The 13,305-nt window shown below is 36.7% G+C and overlaps 1 protein-coding gene across 1 annotated transcript in view; it reads left to right on the forward strand.

Moving 5' to 3' along the window:
• hydin (HYDIN axonemal central pair apparatus protein) overlaps positions 1-13,305 on the forward strand; it is a 409,298-nt gene that overhangs the window by 55,029 nt on the left and 340,964 nt on the right. Inside the window, exons 5-6 of the mRNA XM_039762370.1 lie at positions 8,634-8,768; positions 11,463-11,662. Coding sequence (XP_039618304.1) covers positions 8,634-8,768; positions 11,463-11,662 — 335 coding nt within the window. The remainder of the gene's footprint in view (positions 1-8,633; positions 8,769-11,462; positions 11,663-13,305) is intronic.

Consider the following 13,305-nt stretch of genomic DNA (forward strand, 5'->3'; position numbering starts at 1 on the left):
TGTATTTTGTTATAGTTGTGGTATCCTGGTGTTATGTTCTATCGAGGACAATTTCATAAAACTCTCTTAAGACAGCTGTGGTTAGCCTTGCATCCTCCCTGTGATTTATTCCTGCCTTGTGCCCTGTGTTGGCTGGGACTGGCTCCAGCAGACCCCCATGACCCTGTTTTAGGATGTAGTAGGCTGGACAATGACTGACTGACTGACTCTAAAGACAGATTGTTCCCTTTAGTGCTTTGGGCATGGTATTTTTACAATTATTATTATTATTATTATTATTAAACTAATTTCTACATTATTAACACATTGCTTATCAAATAAATCAAATCAGGAAAAGTTATGGCTTAATGTTGTGTAGTAAACTCCTTCACCAATTCAAATTTGCAACAAAATACTGAATCAGTATTTCAGTATTTTCAAATGGCTCAATACAGATTCCTCAACAGGAGTAGGAATATTCAAGACATGGAACCCAGTTCACATAAACAAATTTACAGAGGAGAGGAGACAATTCAAAATACTTGAAGAAATTTACTGACAAGAGGAGATTCATTTGATCAGTCTCACTGGATTATTTAACCACTAATTTGTCTCAATATTTTATCCATCCATTTCTTTAAAATCAATCTTATACCTGTACCACTTGTAGTCCTAGCTCAGTTTATTGCAGACTTCCACACCTTTCGTGCATAACAAGGCCAGATTAAGACCCTCAAAGGCTCCTGGGTGATTTAGCTCCTTAACAGATAACTAATAATGCAGCACGTGGACACCGGGTCAATCCCACTCTTGATTTCGGTGAGAGACATGATTGCTTCATAGAATTGGGGGGAATCCCCCTTGGCAATTTTGATTTATGAATACTCAATCATTTTATCAGATGATGGGAAGGGGTGTTGGAGATATTGGTAAAAAGGCCCCTTGCTGTCATGGGTTCCTGGGTACACAACCAGAATGCCCTTATGGTTGATCCACCCCTAGTGCAGTATCATACTTTCTAAGTCTTCTGTACAGCATCGTCACACCCCAACACAGCACACATACACATGCGTATTTTGACAGTTTGATATAACTTGAGTTACAGATGCTGTCAGATTGAGGGGTGCCACCCTTGGGAATAAGTACTGTATATGATGTACATCAGGCAAACACTACACTAAAAGCTTAACACCCTAGGCACAACTGTGGAAAAATTAAAGACTGATGCTGATTGTTTAAAATAATTTTTGGTTTATGTTAAGAGGTTTTTTTTTTGCATAGCAAACATTTCTACATCATTATAATGAGTGCTGCTTGTTCAGCTTAGCCTCACTACAGTATATCTTGAGTTAAAAAGATTCTTCATCATGCAGTTTAATTAAAGACATTAAATTTCATCTTATTCTGTGACTTAAATTGAAACATAAGAAAATCCTCGGTTATTAAATAGATAGATGTAGATGTAGATGGTGTATTTTCTTCTTGCTCTGTTTTGAAGTACAAATGCTAGAGAGTGTTGAGAATAATTTTTGAGATAGGCTGAATTGCTTACTCTTCCTGGCCACTGACTAATGCTGACATTTATTAGGTTCTTCAGAAGGTTTTGGTTTTTCATTTTTGTCTTAGTCAACTGCTACTAATGTAATGCTTTTATTTTAACTGGCTGTACAGATAGGATCATGGTGGTGAACTTTTAGGAAGATAGGAAGAAAAACAGAGCACCTTGTTAACAGAGTATGTGTGAATGCAATAAGAGGAGAATGTTGCAGTAATAGAAAAAGGGATACAGATCTATATGTGTGGCTCAAATAGAATTAGATGTCAAAATCACAGCTGAAGACACATGTATTGCTTTCTAGCAATTTTGATTGGCCCTACTTGCCTCTGTTTATTTTTCTGGCTCTTGTATATTTTCTCTACCGAGGCCAGCTCCACTATGTTCTGTTGTGACACCTAAAACAATTTCCGGAAAGCTCTGCTGTTAGTTTTGAGACAAATTTTCTGGGTTAATCTCTATTCTAATATCTCAAGTGCATTATCACACCTTTACTGTACTAATACTTGATCTCATCTGTGGTATGTAAGCTGTTGTATTCATATTATGTAACATCTGTCCATCATCCATCTTCAAAATCTGTTGTATCCTGAGCTGGGTGACATTTCTAGGGTTATCAAAGTTTTTTTCTTGTACATATTTTAACAATTGTAGATTTGATACATTTAGGTTTAATATCAAGTTCTAATCTAAAAACACTTTTTATAGAGCCTATCACAGTTACAATATAGAGAACTTTGTAAGATTAGAAGATTTGAGGTTACAGTACAAGATGTCCCAATTGTAGCCAATAATGTTGAAACACCAGCATAAGGCAAATTTCAATCTTTTAGGCCACTGTGTCCTACTAGCACAACTTGAATGCTGTTTAGCATAGAAATCCCAGTTGGACAAATGGAAAGAAAGAGAAACACTAAACATTGAGTATCATTTTTATGTTTGCTGAACCTTTATTTATTTATTTATTTATTTATTTTTTTCGTATGGTCAAGATCAGATGCCAAAATAGCAGCAGGCAGACAAGGAACAGCACAAATTAGCCTCTGTAAGCCCTTGGTCTTCTTTATCAGACTGCATTTACTACAATAGAAGCAGGGCTGGCAGTATGTGTCCTGAAAGACTGTGAAGCCATCACTGAAAAAGATTTGGCAATCTTCAGGAGAAAATCTAGCCACAGAGAAATACAACAAAGCTGGCTCACATGTCTCGAAAAAAATAAGCAAGAAAAAAAAATGAATCAATTTTTCTGTAGATTAACAGGCCCCTTGTATCCCACTATTGGAAAAAAAGAAAATGGGTGGGAGGGTTTTGTGTAGCCCTCTGAAGACAGGTATCCTCTTCATGGTTATTTCCTATCTCATGGCCATTGCTGCTGGACTCTGGCTGGCTACCACAATACAATACAATACAGCTTATTTTTGCATAGTGCTCTTCACAGAGTTTAGAAATAGAGCGCTGTGGACAAATTCTCAGGTAAAATACAAGTATAGATTATACTACAGTAAGTACTAAGTACAGAGTTAGTACATACTGTATAAAGATACAGTTTTGTTAAAATACACAGAAACAAAGTTTAAACTGATTAACATAAATGGAAACCTACACTATCCATTTCTGAATTAATTGCTGAACTATGGGAAATCTATACTAATAAAAGGCAAAGCCCTCACTAACTGACTGACTGACTGACTCACTCACTCATCACTAATTCTCCAACTTCCCGTGAAGGTAGAAGGCTGAAATTTGGCAGGCTCATTCCTTACAGGTTACTTACAAAAGTTAAGCAGGTTTCATTTCGAAATTCTACACGTAACAGTCATAACGGTCGACAACGTCCACCATGTTAAACTTTCTTATTTATGGCCCATCTTCATGAAATTTGGTAGGCGGCTTCCCTGAACCGAAACCGATGTACGTACTTATTTTGGTGGTATGACGTCACTGTTGGCCACCATATTGAACTTTACAACGGTCTTTGTTACCTCTGGACCCATCTTCAAGAAATTTGATACGCGGGTTCCCAACGCTAACTGAATCCTACTTACGTACATATATACGTCCATAGCCTGCAGCTCGGTCACCGTGTGAGGTGGCGTTGGGTCCCCCATTCCCACGCCTCCCTCGTTGTTGGCTGCCTGCCTATATAAGGCCATCCGCCGCTCAGGTCTCTTCATTCCCTTCCTTGCTTCGCCGCGGTATTCACATCTCCCTGCTGATAACTGCAGCCTTTTTATTTAATCCACAGCTTCTCTGCTGTTTTATTGTTCGTTTATTACGATTATAGTTATTGTATAGGTATTTTAGACTTAGTTTACATTGTTCAGGTACCCATTTCCTTTATCTTTCCAACCGTACCCCCATTAACATGTCTATCGAGGTGATCACCATTGATCAAAGAACTGTCACTTACCGAGTGGCTTCCATGCCCGGAGATGGCACCTGCCTTTTCCATTCTCTGTGTTACATATTGCACGGCCATATCAGGCTCACTCTTGATATCCGGAGGAACATTGAGTCTTATGTATTGAATGACTGGGACAGGTTCAAGGTGTGGACTGATGACAGTACAGGAGATAATTATACTACACAGGAGCACTAGAAGAGTGAAATGCTTAAGCCCTTCACCTATGGTTCTGCATGTGAGTTGATGGCTACCGCTGAATTGTTCGGTTGTCGCTTTCAAGTGTACCAAAATGGCCAAATATTTTACACCTTTCGACAACCGCCAATGCCTCTTAAACATCTTAGATTCACAGGTGACGATTTGAGTAGGGGACACTTTGATGTTTATGAATGTTTAAACTCTCAAAAGCTGGATGCGAAGTTATCAATGAAACCGGTCGTATGCTTACAACGCTTGACAGATGCCGAATGTCACTTCAACACAACAAGTCCTGCAAATAGTAACGTAATTGAAACAAACCATGAAACTCAAACCAATTATGACAGCAGCAATCCAAGCTGTGAGATTTGAGGCAAGATTAGTTTTCACATGGCCAACTGTATGTTGCATGCTCAAGAGTAAGCTCAGCGCACAGCTTGGTCATATTACAACCAGAGGGCTGAACTGACAACATGGCATACAATGAGATCCTTAACAAATAATTATTGGTATATTTTCCCTCAGTTTAAAAAGGTGTACTTTTCTTCTTAATAAAAATTTTAAGGCAGTACTTCGCTGCTGCGAAGCGTGGGTATTTTGCTAGTTATGAATAAAGGAGATTAACACTGTAAAAGAGAAAGTCATAAACAATGTCAAACAGAGTCACAGTCCTGGAGACCTTGGTCATCTAGCCACCTACCCACTCCTGGGCACTTAGTTGAGTTTGTCTGTGCTGGCCATCAAGTCTGATGAGAGAATCTTTCCATTTGATGATTCCAATGCTTCTTTATCCAAGATTACTTTTCCATGTACAGGAGAGCAGCTAGGCAGTAGAGCAGTGAAGAGAAACAGAATAGAGGAGTGTTAGTAATGGTTTATAATTATTGTATTACTTATATTTCTATACAAATAACTAACAAAGATACAGTACGGACAGCTAATCAGTCAGGGTGTGCCAGACTAAAGTAGTGAGTCTTCGGCCTGGATTTAAAAACTGAGACTGAAGGGGCACCTCTTATATTAGCAGGCAGACCATTCCACAGCTTTGGGGCCCTGTAACTAAAAGCTTGACCTCCCACTGTTATTTGATTAATCCTCTGAATCTTATGTAGGCCGGCATTTTGAGATCTTAATGTGTGTTTTGGTTTGTAAGTACATAGTGATTAGCTCAGGTAAGTATGCAGGGCATTGGCAATTTAAGACTTTATATCAGTGGTTCTCAGCCTGTGGGGTCAGTGGTTCTCAGCCTGTGGTGTGGGTCAGTGGTTCTCAGCCTGTGGGGTCAGTGGTTCTCAGCCTGTGGTGTGGGCCTCCCAAGTAACAAAAAGGGGGACGCGAAGATGTCAAAAAAAGAAAACAAGAATCAAATATATGAAAAAAACATCTGTTGAAACCAAAACAAATTAACTTAAATTACCTTCTGATACTAGAACAATAAATGTAGAGTTAGATAAATATCGATAAAAGTTAAGTAGGTATAATAAAATATGCATCTACATTTCAAAAAAATATTAGGGGAGCGCGATTAAAACTGTTATGAAAACTCAGGTCGCCAATACTTAAAGGTTGAAAAACGCTGCTTTATATGTTAAAAGTAGGTTTTGAAATCAGTTCAAGCTTAACAGGGAGCCAGTGCAAGAACGTACGTATAACTATGTTTTATGTATTCATATTTTTTGGTTCTTGTACTAAGTCTTAAAGCGGTATTTTGAATTAACTGAAAGCTATATATTATAGTATATTAGAAAGTAAGAATTCAGAAAATGAAAAAAAGTATGCATGGCTTTTTTGTACGATATAATATAGGTTGGGGACCATAAGAGCATTTAGGCCTAAATTATCATTGACACCATTCTTCTTGATACCTGATGAATTATCTATCCTAAATGTCACAGTTTTCATCCAGAATAGTAGTAGGGATTTCAAACAGTAAAGTGATATTAAAGTGATTTTTTTTTAAATGTGTCTATGTAAAAGGTATTTCTAAAGATCAATAAAATCTGCTTATTAAGCAATTATTTTACTGCTGAGAACAAATTAGACATAGACTTGGCTAATTAGATTTGGCAACTTCTCACCCATTGCAAGACTATGGACTGCAAGCTTTCAGTTTCACCAGGGGCCTCATGTATAAATGGTGCGTATGCACAAAAATGTTGTGTAAGAATGTTTCCACATTCAAATTGCGATGTATAAAATCTAAACTTGGCGTAAAGCCATGCACATTTCCACGGTAGCTCATACTCTGTCGTACGCAAGTTCTCTGCTCGGTTTTGCAGACTGGCGGCCCCCAGCATCAAAGCAATGCTACTGATCCTGTGTGGTTTATCTTTCTTTTTCAGATCCACATCCCTGATGCGGCTTTATAAATACACTGAAATTAACCGCATATTGCTTATTTAATGCATCTGATTGTGTAACAATATAATGGTCCACAGAATGGTCAGACTATTCCAAAAACCATAACTGCTTTAGCGCGGATACTCTCACTGCACCTTCTTCTTCTTCTTTTAGCTGCTCCCGTTAGGGGTTGCCACCTTGGATCATCTTTTTCCATATTACTCTCACTACACCACCACATTTATATCACTGTATATGAGTGTGAATCACAGCTGTACAGCAGCTGATCAGAAAGAGAATTATCAGTATACAGCATCAAGCACACGCTCTCTCAGCCATTCGCTATTTGAACTGCTCTTATCCGACAAACGCTTCAGAGTCTTTCCTGTACTGACCTCGCTGTTCAGAAACAGTTTCATCACAAGAACTCTAAACGCACTCCATCAGTCCATCAAGTGCTCCTTGTAGAACTGTCTATTTATGCATCTGGATTTTTTTGTGTAAGCACATTTCCGCTTTTGTGTTTACGTCATGTTATAGTGCGAATTCTACACATTGAGTTATGCATGAGACCCCAGATGTTTACCATATCACAATAACTTCTCTTTCTTTTTTACTTTACCTCTATTCTTAAAATGTACAATACACATATATATTTGGAAAGAGGGGGGTTTCTACTTGGCAAAGGCACCCTTAAGCTGGCATAGGGCAGGAGTCAGTTTTGCAGACAGCCTCAAGAAAATGCACGTGGTAGTTGTAGGAAAAGACCTGCATATACCAATGTTGAGATTTTGAACTGTTATGAGCAGTGAGCATAGTATGTTTGCAAAGTACCCCTCAAGCACAACAGAAAGAGGCATGAGAATATGTGGTGGCTGTGGAAGGAAGGATGTGAGTTTCCTGTTGTGGTACTAGACGGTAGGGAACCCTGCATTTGCCAGGGTTTTCTGAACCTTTACCAGCAAAGTGACTGCGGTCAAAAAGAAAATGATTCCAGAAATGTTTCTATTGGGCAATGTTGCAACTCCTCCCCGTATTTGAGGTAGCTGGAGAGCTCTCTTGGAGACTCAAGAAGGAAATATTGAAATACTGACTGAGCGTGTCCAAGTTACTACCTAGGAAGATAAGATAAATCATCCTGATTAATATTTATTAATGATTCACTCTGTACTAATATTCTAATGAATGAAGCATCCTGACCCTAGAATGCTGTTAACTTAACCAGGGGGACATTGAAACAAATTAACTTAAATTAGCATACTGGCATCCATCCATCATCTGAATAAAACAGAAAATGGATAGATGAATCTATTAAAACATATTATTTGGAAATGCACAATTCCCACATCTGCCAATTTACCACTGGGGCTGCATGATATTCTTCACAGTTATTAGTGTAGTAATAATGTCCTGGGACTTGGATAATCTTAATGTATGAAGACACTGTGCTTATATTAGGGAAAGCAGATGACATTTTATTTAGATTGTATCGTTTGTGAACCATAAAGGGTCGTATTCTTCTTGCACGACATTTCAACTCCAGCACTGTTTTGGCCTCCTGTGTATTTCCTCTTTTTTCATCCTTCAATCTAGCCCTTTAATAATGTTGTCGGATTCTGTGTTCCCTTATTAGCACGCCCACTTCCATTTGGATTGCTAATTTTTGCTTTGAGCTTAGCCTGTTCCATCTAGAGGAAATAAATATCTTGCTATTGCTGTTGAACCTCCGTAGGGACTGCAACTACTGATGCATTTAAAATATGACTCTGGCATTAATGTGTTCAAATGTTAAAGAAAAAAATGCTTCATGAATTTCTGAAATTGTGTTGCAGTTTGCTTTTCCAGATATAACATACATTGTCTGTTTTAGGTGCGGTATCTTATGGAAGAGAATTGTTTCCTTGGCTATAGAGCTGTTTATCATCTTAAATGGTTTTCTATTTTCATTAGCTTTTAAATTAAGTATTTTTTTGAGTGATATCAATGTCTACATTTGAACATGTGACAGAAGAAAAAATAGATTTTTTGAGTCTTTCATATTTTGTAGGTTACTTAGCTTAATCTAATGCTTTTTACCTGAGTATGTTTAACACCTGCCCTCTTGTTCATTAAACCTCTATTATACTTATGATGCATTTATTATGTTTGTTTTTACAGATTCCACGGCTTGTTAAAGTCATCCAGGAGGATTCTCCCTACTTCAAAGTTGTCAGCCCACTGGACGTGTGTAACAAAGTGGCTCCAGGAATGGCATCGATTTTCCACATTTTATTTACTCCAGAAGAGAACAAGGTGGCTTACATAAAATGCATTTTATGAGATGTGCTCTCTAGCAAACTGTAGGGGCCCTTTGAAAAACACCTATTTCTTTGTGATTCAGTATATTTGCCACTCTGATCACTCAATAGACTTTAATTTAAGGTACATTCTCTAAACAGATGTTCAACTAGTAAAGCAACCATTGTCACTTAGTGCCTGATTTTCCACGGCTGTCAGTTTTTGAAGTAGTCAGCTTATCTTGGCATAATAACTTGTTCATTTTGTTCCCTTCTTGGTAGTATAAACAGCTAAGATTTATCAGGTTCAACATTCAACTTTTGGACAGTGTTCAGAACCATGTACAGTAGTAAAATAATACTACAGGTAATAACGTTGACCTTAGGTAATATGAGCTGACAGTAAAGATTCATAAAGTTTTTAATTGTCAGTGCGAATCTGGACTTAAACTTGAAAGCGATCTTCTCTATTTTAAAACTATTGAGGTTTATTTATGCATGAAGAAAAGACATCCAGACTCTCCTTTAGAGACTGCAATTTGAAATTTATATTATACATGATTTTTGCCTTCTTTTATTACATTATACAGTAGTAAGGTTTAGTGCTTTCCATTTCCTTTCTTTTTCCTCAGGGTCTCGGGCTTCAGGAAAGGTGCCAGTGTCGTCTAGAGCATACTGGGGAGGAATATTAGTTCAAGTCTTTTACCATTTTACAGAGAGCCAGACATCATTCCTCAAAATGAAAATAGCATTGCAATAATGGGGAAATCAGCTCTCATGACTGTTTATGCTCCCATAAGCATAAGCACCTCTCGATTATGACATATCTTAATAACCAAGGAGGTTGAAATTGCATTTCTTACACCCACACAATACCAAAATGTTGGTCATGATCATCTAAATTACAATTTGTTTCTACTAAAGCACTTGCTCATATACCTTTCCCGTTTGCACATTAACAATCGGAAAGTAATATATAATATTTTCATCTTGCTAAGCATATGCACAATTGATAACTGTCAGTATTATTTTCTTTTCATTTTAAAAATATCTTTGTTGCAATTCCAAAGAAACACCATGTGTCAGCTTGTGTTTTCCCTGGTGATAGCGCTGACAGAAACACTTGGTAAAATCATGCTTCATGGGTAAATGGGTCAGCTTGAGTCTGGGCACCAAACTCATTTGATTCCCTGTAGATGTCAGAGTTTGCTATAATCACCTCTTTTACAATGAATGGGGTAGCAGAAAAAAATGCAAAATGTTCTATTATGTATACAAAAGTCGTTACCATGTTTTTTATTATCTAGCTTAAAGTTGTGTTTAAAATTTAATATTTATGTCATTTTGTTACCTTAAAAAGTACGTGAGAAAAAGTAATTTACAGTTTTCAGTTTGGTTGTTTAGTTTTTTCCTCAACGGTCTTTATTTAGACTACTTCAAAGCCAAGTCCATTGAGCAATATAAATTCATAAGAAGCTACAGAGTTTAATACGCTCATTTAAAACTAGTGAAATTCTCAGCCTGCTTAGGTATACTCAGCTGAGCCGCTGGCTAAATTGGGGCCCTAAGAGGAACCTTCTTCTTGGACCTTCAACACCCCCAGCCACCCCTCCATGAATCCACTACATTAGTATTTCTTACAGCAGATTTAATTTAAATATTAATTTTAAATATATAAATCATAAATAAGCATATACGTTTATGATTTGTTTTCTATATGAACAAAGTCCCAATGAATAGTAATAATAATAATAATAATGATGATGATCAAATGTGCTGTTACTCTTTGCTACTTAATATAGCCAACAGTATCACTTGTTACATGTAATACAACAACAAATACAATTTTAACACTACTACTTCTACTAATAATAAATACTAGTAATAAATATAATGATAAAAACTGATACTGCTACTACTACTAATAAAAATAATTACTACTACCGCTCCTTCTAATAATAGTAATACTGTAATAAAATAAAAACTACTAATACCACTACTGAAACCTGAACAAAGACAGACAGAGGGAATGATAATATTATTTTTCTAGATGAGAAGTAGCATGGTGGCAAAGTGGTTAGCTCGGTTACCTGCTTTTGCATGCTGTGCTTGCAGTTGCCTTTGTAGATTATGCATGCTCTTCTCTTCTTAGTTTGAGTTTCCCTCTGTGTATTCTGACTTTCCTCCCATATCCCCCCAAAAATAGAGGTGAGGTTCATTGGTGGTTCCAAATTTCCCTTGTCCAAGTGTGTGTGTGTATGTGTTGTGTGTGAATGAACTGTTCTTTCAGCTGCCGTCTCCTCTAAGGCTTTGCGCCTTGTTCTGCCAGAATTGGCTAAAGCCTCACTGTGAGCCTGAATTGGATAAAACAGGATTAAAATGTATTATTCAAATTTAATGTTAAATAAACATATTTTCTTTCTTTCTTTCTTTCTTTACTGCAATACATTAATTTGAAAACTGAATTGCTTTATATTCTTGTTGTATCACTTTGCTCCATTGCTTAGAGCAGAGGTCATTTGTAAGAATGAACAGCTCTCCCTAGGTACATATAGAGATACTGGTTTAGAAAATGAAATACACGCTGCTATGTTCTGCTCATATTAAGATTTTTATGCAGTCTCTAAATTATATTTATATTTTTGTGTAAATGTTTCAACCCTGGGTGCTTAAACCATAATGTAATAAGCTGAATTAATTTTATTTTTAGGATTATACCCAACAGCTATTATGCATCACTGAACGAGAAAAATTTGTGATACCAGTAAAGGCCATCGGAGCCCGTGCCATCTTGGACTTTCCCGATCAGCTTAACTTTTCTAACTGTCCTGTGAAGTGCTGTTGTCAGAAAACACTTCTTGTGCGCAACATTGGAAACCGTGAGGCCAGGTTCACCTTAAGCACACAAAGGTAAAGACACTTTTACGTTGTACTGACTAATACATTTTTTATTTGTTACTCTTTTTATCATGTAGAGGGGTGCTCTTACACTTTTTTAGATAAAATTCTATATATTTTAATTGACATTGAAGTTGTAATTATTGAAAATTCAACATTAATGCTAAAGGAAAAAATATAGTGTATGTAATGAAATGCGTAAAGTTCAAGTAGCATCTAAAGCGCAGTATTTTTGTTGCTAAGGAGTTCATTTATTTTAAATAACACAAAACCTCTGTCATTGTAGCGACTTTCTATTTGCCTGCATAACTGTTCTGATCATTAACCTACTGAATTGCACGCACTCAAAATTGGATTCTGCCTTCTTTTGGTCTACTCTGAGAAGTACAAAAGGAACCAACTGGCCTGCAAAAGTCAATACAGTACTTTCCAACAAGTAGAAAGGCGGCTCAGGTGCTGGTGAATCACAACAATTTGAGACATAAGTATTTACAATAGTTTAATATTTAATTTTGTACACAGGTAGGGAATATATATACTGTGTGTATATATATATATATATATATATATATATATATATCCATCCATTTTCTAACCCGCTGAATCGAATACAGGGTCACGGGGTCTGCTGGAGCCAATCCCAGCCAACACAGGGCACAAGGCAGGAACCAATCCTGGGCAGGGTGCCAACCCACCAGGACTATATATATATATATATATATATATATATATATATATATATATATATATATATATATATATATATATATATATATATATATATATATATATATATATATATATATATGACATTTTGTATTTGCCACTGTAGTGCTTTCTTTAGCTTGCGTCCAGACGCTTGCAGTCATTGCAACAGCTTCTTATATATGTGTGTGTGTATATATACTGTATATATATGCTTATTTTATCTGACATTTGCATTACTTTATGTAGACAAATACCACTTTAGTAATTGTGACATTTATTTTGTGATATCCTTCCTAATGAAGGTCCAGTTTTGTAAGACAAATGAACAATTGTACCTTGTCATTATAAACCTGAAGTGGAGTGTCTTTAAGTAAGTGTTCTAAACCAAAGCAAAACAATATGGTGTGAAAACAGAATTCTGGTCCACATGTGCCATATCTCTGATAATGCAGTTTCTTCCTAACCTTCCTGACTTGAAGTCAGGTTTTTCATGTTTATTGCCCAACTGTATACAGCTCATTGGTGGCAGGTTAATGCTACTTTTTAACTGATCCAAAGTTTTGTGCTTGAATTCCTCCCTGTGTAGAGAATAAGTGAGTGTGCAGTGTGTGCATGTGTGTGTGAGTGCATTAGTGGTGCCTTCTCCAGGTTTGATTCCTGCCTCGTGTTCAAATGCTACCTACTCTGCCTCTTTGGAAGCAGATGATGTTTAATGAGGTTAATGAGAAAAGACAAGATTAGGATGTAGCAAAAAAAAAAAACAAAAAACAAAAAAAAAACCTGGGAGATTATTCACACAGGTGACAAAGCCAAGATATTAAGCAAAAATGAAAGTCACAAATAAATACAGTGATCAAAATCATATCTAGAAGCACACAAAAAGCATTTGGATTTTTAGCACAACGGCATGTAAGGGTTATCCTCAAACTTGGATAGCAAACTGCCTC

The sequence above is a fragment of the Polypterus senegalus genome, chromosome 9 (assembly GCF_016835505.1).
Source record: "Polypterus senegalus isolate Bchr_013 chromosome 9, ASM1683550v1, whole genome shotgun sequence".
Taxonomy (NCBI): domain Eukaryota; kingdom Metazoa; phylum Chordata; class Cladistia; order Polypteriformes; family Polypteridae; genus Polypterus; species Polypterus senegalus.